The 7,340-nt window shown below is 43.6% G+C and overlaps 1 protein-coding gene across 2 annotated transcripts in view; it reads left to right on the forward strand.

Moving 5' to 3' along the window:
- YWHAE (tyrosine 3-monooxygenase/tryptophan 5-monooxygenase activation protein, epsilon) overlaps nt 1-7,340 on the forward strand; it is a 99,784-nt gene that overhangs the window by 74,211 nt on the left and 18,233 nt on the right. For both annotated transcript variants that reach the window (XM_011999589.1, XM_011999590.1), the window contains exon 2: nt 6,655-6,854. In XM_011999589.1, the coding sequence (XP_011854979.1) occupies nt 6,655-6,854 (200 nt within the window). The remainder of the gene's footprint in view (nt 1-6,654; nt 6,855-7,340) is intronic.

The following is a 7,340-nucleotide window of genomic DNA, read 5'->3' on the forward strand; positions in this document are numbered from 1 at the left end:
AAAAAAAAAAAAAAAAAAAGTTTTTTTTGTGGGTAAATGCTGTCCAGCAGCATCAGATGCTACAGAGAAATCATGCAGGAAAGGAAAAGTCCATCAACATGGCAGACTTCATTGTCTTGCTGCGGCCACTCCAACCTTCAGCAGCTGTCACCCTAATCAGTCAGTAGCCATCAACATCAAGGCAAAACCTTCCAACAGCAAAATAGTATCACTTGCTGAAGGCTCAGAAGAGCATTAGCATTTTTTAGCAATAAGGTGTTTTTAAATTAAGATATGTACATTGTTTAGACATAATGCTGTTGTACACTTAATAGATTACAGTGTAGTTTAAACATAACTTTTCTATGCACTGGGAAACACAAAATTTCATGTGACTTGCTTTATTGCAATATTTTTTTTTTGCAGTGCTCTGGAACTGAACCCGCAGTATCTTCCAAGGTATGCCCACACCTGAAATGTGCATAAGAGACAAGTGTGTAGAGGCGGAAAGTAGATCGTGGTTGCCTTGGGCTGGGGTTCGGGTACATGGGAAGTGATCGTTAGTGGGGTTCGGGCCTTTCTTTTTGAAGTGATGAAAATCTAAAATTATGATGATTGCAGAGTTCTGTGAATATACTAAAAACCATTGAATGGAAGAGTTTATTTATTTATTTTTTGGAGACAGAGCCTCTCTCTGTCGCCCAGGCTGTAGTGCAGTGGCGCCATCTCGGCTCACTACAACCTCCGCCTCCCGGGTTCAAGCGATTCTCCTGCCTCAGCCTCCTGATTAGCTGCGGCTACAGGCACCCGCCACTATGCCCAGCTAATTTTTGTATTTTTAGTAGAGATGGGGTTTTACCATGTTGGCCAGGCTGTTCCTGATCTCCTGACCTCGTGATCCACCCACCTTGACCTCCCAAAAGTGCTGGGATTACAGGGGCTCACCCCTGCTCCCGGCCAAATGGTACACTTTAAATGGGTGAATTGTTACGGTAGGCGAATTATATATAAATAAAGGTATTATTAAAGGGATAACTAACTGTTGCTTCTATAATTTTACCAGTCTGTGCATTGTTTTGTTTATATCTAAAATGAAGGCATTTATGCTTGAATCTGAAACAGTAGAGCATCACTGAGTGTTATAAATCTATTTCCCCTTGCATTATAAAAATACTAAGTCTTCATTGTTGAAAATTTGTAAAGCACAGAAATTTGAAGAAAATGAAATCATGTGGAATAATATTCGAGATATGTAACTGTTAAATTTTTGGTAGTATTGGACATCTGTGCGTAGTTTTTCTGTATAGAATATTGTAAAGCCTTAAAATTAAAAGAATTAATGGTACTGTTTTTGTGTAGCTGGATTAAGATTTACTTTGCGATCAGTTTAGAAAGGTTAATTGGCTGGGCGCGGTGACTCACGCCTACAATCCCAGCACGTTGGGAGGCTGAGGCAGGCGGATCTCGAGATCAGGAGATCGAGACTATCCTGATTAACACGGTGAAACCCCATCTCTACTAAAAATACAAAAAATTAGCCGGGCGTGGTGGTGGGCGCCTGTAGTACTCAGGAGGCTGAGGCAGGAGAATGGTGTGAACCCAGGAGGCAGAACTTGCAGTGAACCGAGATCGCGCCACTGCACTCTAGCCTGGGCGACAGAGCAGACTCCGTCTCAAACAAACAAACAGACAAACAAAAAAAAACCACGAAAGTTTAATTACAGGCTTACCTCTGAGTTATATTTGACTTGCTGATTTTTGAGAATTAAACTAGTGTGGAGGTGAGATTACTTAGTCCGCTGCTTCTAAATTTAGCCTGTTTCATGACTATGGTTTAGAAAACAAAATTGGGCATGTTTTAAATGAATGCTTCCAGACTCCTACAAATGAATTAATGAGTGGTCTTATTACCATATTGTAAAATTTTGTGTTTTTGGAGACAGAATCTCACTCTGTTGCCCAGGCTGGAGTGCAATGATGCGATCTCAGCTCACTGCAAGCTCCGTCTCTGGGGTTCAAGCCATTCCCCTGCCTCACCCTCCTGAGTAGCTGGCACTACAGGCGCCTGCCACCGTGCCCGGCTATTTTTTGTATTTTTGTTTTTCTTTTTTTTTCAGATGGAGTTTTGCTCTTGTTGCCCAGACTGGAGTGCAGTGGCGCGATCTCCACTCACTGCAACCTCCGCCTCCCGAGTTCAAGTGATTCTCCTGCCTTAGCCTCTTGAGTAGCTGGAATTACAGGCATGTGCCACTACGTCCGGCTAATTTTTTCTTTTTCTTTTTTTTTTTTTTTGAGACGGAGTCTCGCTCTGTCTCCCGGGCTGGAGTGCAGTGGCCGGATCTTAGCTCACTGCAAGCTCCGCCTCCCGGGTTTACGCCATTCTCCTGCCTCAGCCTCCTGTGTAGCTGGGACTACAGGTGCCCTCCACCTCGCCTGGCTAGTTTTTTGTATTTTTTAGTAGAGACGGGGTTTCACCATGTTAGCCAGGATGGTCTCTATCTCCTGACCTCGTGATCCGCCTGTCTCGGCTTCCCAAAGTGCTGGGATTACAGGCTTGAGCCACCGTACCCGGACCCGGCTAATTTTTTCATATTTTTAGTAGAGACGGAGTTTCTCCATGCTGGTCAGGCTGGTCTTGATTTCCCGACCTCAGGTGATCTGTCTGCCTCAGCCTCACAAGGTGCTGGGATTACAGGCGTGAGCTACCGTGCCCAGTCTAATTTGTGTATTTTTAGTAGAGACGTGGTGTCACCATGTTGGCCAGGCTGGTCTTGAACTCCTGACCTCAGGTGACCAACCTGCCTCAGCCTCCCAAAGTGCTAAGATGACAGGTGTGAGCCACTGCACCCGACGTGTCATCCTTCTTTAATGGTTCAGAATTGCATTAGAAACCTCAGCTTGAGATGTACAGTTAAACGTGCCACTTCTACGGGTACAATTCCGTGGGCTCTCCTTTGCACAAAAGCCCCTCACTTCACCCCTGCACCTTGATAAGCATTTGCTTTGTCTTTTTAGTTTGTGTTTTTTGTAGTTTGATATAAATGGAATGATAAAGTCTTTTTAATCTAGCTCTTTTCACTTAATATCTTTTTGAGATTATTCCATGTTGTTGCTTGTTATCAGTTAATTATTTTCTCCCCTCCTCCTCTTCTCTTTCTGGACACAGGGTCTCTTGCTCTGTCATCCAAGCTGGAGTACAGTGTTAGGATTATACAAAGTAATTGTGGTTTTTACCATTACTTTTAATAGCAAAATCCGCAGTTAGTTTTGCACCAACCTAATAGCTCACTGCAGGCCTGAATTCGTGGGCTCAAGCAGTTCTCTTGCCTTAGCCTCCTGAGTAGTTGAGACTACAGGCACACACCCCCACACCTAGCTAATTATTGCAGAGGCAGTGTCTCACCATGTTGCCCAGGTTGGTCTCAAACTGCTGGGCTCGAGTAATCCTCTGTCTTGGCCTCCCCAAATGCTGCGATTAGAGATGTGAGCTACTGTGCATGGACAGTGAATTCTTTACTTTCGAGTGGTGCCCATCTTACAGATATGAGCACCAGTTTGCTTATTCATTTCCCCTCTGGATGCACATTTGTGTGGTTTCCACTTTTTGGCTATTATGAATATAGTTGCTGTGAGTGAGTGAGTGTGTGAAAGTCTTTGTAAAGGTTTATTTTTCTTCTGTATAATACATAGAACTAGGATTGCTGAGTCATGTGGTAAATGTTTATTAAAACATTGCCAATTTTTTTTCAAAGAGACTTTACAAAATATTCTCTTTTTTTTATATTCCCAAAAGGATTAATTTTTGAAACATATTTTCCTGGATACATTAGGTACACTCCCCTTAATTTAGTAGTGTTTTGGTTTTTGTTTTGTGTTTTGTTTTGTTTTTTTTTTGGATACGGAGTCTCGCTCTGTCACCCAGGCTGGAGTGCAGTGGCGCGATCTCAGTTCACTGCAGCGTCTGCCTCTCAGGTTCAAGCAGTTCTCCTGCCTCAGCCTCCATGGTAGCTGGGATTACAAGCGTACACCACCATGCCCAGCTAATTTTTGTATTTTTAGTAGAGATGGGGTTTCACCGTGTTGGCCAGACTGTTCTTGAATTCCTGACCTCAGGCGATCCATCAGACTTGGCCTCCCAAAGTGCTGAGATTACAGGCTTGAGCCACTGTGCCCACCCAATTTAGTAGTGTTTTATGAAGTCACCATCTCTTTATACCTGTTAGTTAAAGTATTCTTATGCTTAGGGTGTTAATGAATGCTAAGGATGCTTATTTAAATGCAGATAATTTTTTTTGTTGTTGTTGTTTTGAGATGAGTCTTGCTATGTTGCCCCGAGTGGCAATACAGTGGCGCGATCTCAGCTCACTGCAATCTCTGCCTCCTGAGTTCAAGCTATTCTGCTGCGTCAGCTTCCCAAGTAGCTGGGATTGTGGTGGTGTGCACATTGGTCAGGCTGGTCTTGAATTCGTGGCCTCAAGTGATCTGCCCACCTTGGCCTCCCACAGTTCTGGGATTATAGGCGTAAGCCACTGCATCCAGCCGATTTTAATTTTAATTAATTAATTAATTAATTTTGAGGTGGAGTCTCCATCTGTTGCCAGGCTGGAGTGCAGTGGCACAGTGTTGGCTCACTGCAATCTCCACCTCCCAGGTTCAAGCGATTCTCCTGTCTCAGTCTCTGGAGTACCTGGGAGTACAGGTGCGCATCACCACGCCCAGCTAATTTTTTTGTATTTTTTGTAAAGACGGTGTTTCACCATGTTGGCCAGAATAGTCTCTATCTCTTGACCTCGTAATGCGCCCACCTCGGCCTGCCAAAGTGCTGGGACTACCAGCATGTCCAGCCTCTATTTTAGTTTTTTAGAGACAGGGTCTGACCGTGTTGCCCTGGCTGGTCTCGAACTCCTGAGCTCAAGTGATTCTCCTGCCTCAGTTCCCAAAGTGCTAGGGGTATGAGCCACTACCGTGCCCCAGCTAATTTTTGTATTTTTAGTAGAGATGGGGTTTCACCGTGTTGGCCAGACTGTTCTTGAATTCCTGACCTCAGGCGATCCATCAGACTTGGTCTCCCAAAGTGCTGAGATTACAGGCTTGAGCCACTGTGCCCACCCAATTTAGTAGTGTTTTATGAAGTCACCATCTCTTTATACCTGTTAGTTAAAGTATTCTTATGCTTAGGGTGTTAATGAATGCTAAGGATGCTTATTTAAATGCAGATAATTTTTTTTGTTGTTGTTGTTTTGAGATGAGTCTTGCTATGTTGCCCCGAGTGGCAATACAGTGGCGCGATCTCAGCTCACTGCAATCTCTGCCTCCTGAGTTCAAGCTATTCTGCTGCGTCAGCTTCCCAAGTAGCTGGGATTGTGGTGGTGTGCACATTGGTCAGGCTGGTCTTGAATTCGTGGCCTCAAGTGATCTGCCCACCTTGGCCTCCCACAGTTCTGGGATTATAGGCGTAAGCCACTGCATCCAGCCGATTTTAATTTTAATTAATTAATTAATTAATTTTGAGGTGGAGTCTCCATCTGTTGCCAGGCTGGAGTGCAGTGGCACAGTGTTGGCTCACTGCAATCTCCACCTCCCAGGTTCAAGCGATTCTCCTGTTTCAGTCTCTGGAGTACCTGGGAGTACAGGTGCGCATCACCACGCCCAGCTAATTTTTTTGTATTTTTTGTAAAGACGGTGTTTCACCATGTTGGCCAGAATAGTCTCTATCTCTTGACCTCGTAATGCGCCCACCTCGGCCTGCCAAAGTGCTGGGACTACCAGCATGTCCAGCCTCTATTTTAGTTTTTTAGAGACAGGGTCTGACCGTGTTGCCCTGGCTGGTCTCGAACTCCTGAGCTCAAGTGATTCTCCTGCCTCAGTTCCCAAAGTGCTAGGGGTATGAGCCACTACTACTGGCCTAAAATGCAGATTCTTGAGTCTCATCACCAAAGATTCAAACGTGGGTAATGTTGGAGAGCCACGTGGTAATAGGGCATCAAAATAAGTTTCTGTTAATGTATTCATTGTTACTATTTCTTGTGCTGTTGCGCTTTGCATTCACACGCTGTTGTGTTAGCTGTATTTCCCTATGCTTGCGATAGATCCCAAGGCTTCTCTGGGCCCCTTTCTTTGCTCGCCACCTAGTGGTAACAAATGGGAGTCATCAGAAGTTTCACCAGAAGGAGCTTCATATGAGGAAGGATAACATCCAAAGTCTGTTGGTGGCCAACCATACACTCCGTACATTTTTGCTGTATGAACAAATTGCCCCTTCTCTTGTTTTTTTGGAAATACTATTTATTTGTAAGACAATACGTTTTAGCATCTGTAAATTCCTAATCTTTCTCTTAAACTGGCGGCTTTTTTTTTTTCTTTTTTTTTGGCTGGAAAATGGTTAGCTATGCCTAATTAGAGAGGTGCTTTCAGACCACACTAAATTGTATTAGATAGTATATGAAGTCTTCCTGATTCCATAGAACTTACATTCTAGAGTCTTTGCATTGGCTCTTAGTTTGGTTTCCTTTACATGTTTTTGGCTTTTTACTCATATTAGTTTTGATGATTATGAAATTATTTTTGTTGAAAAATTTTTTTTCCCGTAGCTTGACAGAAAAAAACCTACTTTGAATGGGATATGTTAAGAAAACTTCCAGTTTGTAAGATCTGACTTTTCCTTTTCCCATGCAGAAATGGTGGAGTCAATGAAGAAAGTAGCAGGGATGGATGTGGAGCTGACAGTTGAAGAAAGAAACCTCCTATCTGTTGCATATAAGAATGTGATTGGAGCTAGAAGAGCCTCCTGGAGAATAATCAGCAGCATTGAACAGAAAGAAGAAAACAAGGGAGGAGAAGACAAGCTAAAAATGATTCGGGAATATCGGCAAATGGTGAGATTGCTGTGCCGTCGTCCCCCCTTATGCACAGTTTGAGTTACCTGTAGGACAGTACACTAAGAGGTTTTGAGAGAGAAGGAGACTGCATTCATATAACTTACATTACAGTATGTGATAATGTTTCCGTTACTAATCTTTGTGCCTAGTTTATAAGTTAAACTTTCCCATGGCTATGTATGTATAGGACAAAACATAGTCTATATCAGATTTGGTATTATTCATGGTTTCAATACATCCACTGGCTGGTCTCAGAATGGACGCCTCTTGGGTAAGGGGGAACTGTTGTATTTTCAAGCAAAATGATGACTGTTTTTAAAAAAAAACGGTGGGTTGGCTGGGCATGGTGGCTCATTCCTGTAATCCCAGCACTCTGGGAGGCCGAGGCGGGCGGATCACGAGGTCAGAAGATCCAGACCATCCTGGCTAACATGGTGAAACCCCGTCTCTACTAAAAATAGAAAAAATTAGCCGGGCATGGTG

This window comes from Mandrillus leucophaeus, unplaced genomic scaffold (genome assembly GCF_000951045.1).
Source record: "Mandrillus leucophaeus isolate KB7577 unplaced genomic scaffold, Mleu.le_1.0 Scaffold6, whole genome shotgun sequence".
In the NCBI taxonomy this organism is placed as follows: Eukaryota; Metazoa; Chordata; class Mammalia; order Primates; family Cercopithecidae; genus Mandrillus; species Mandrillus leucophaeus.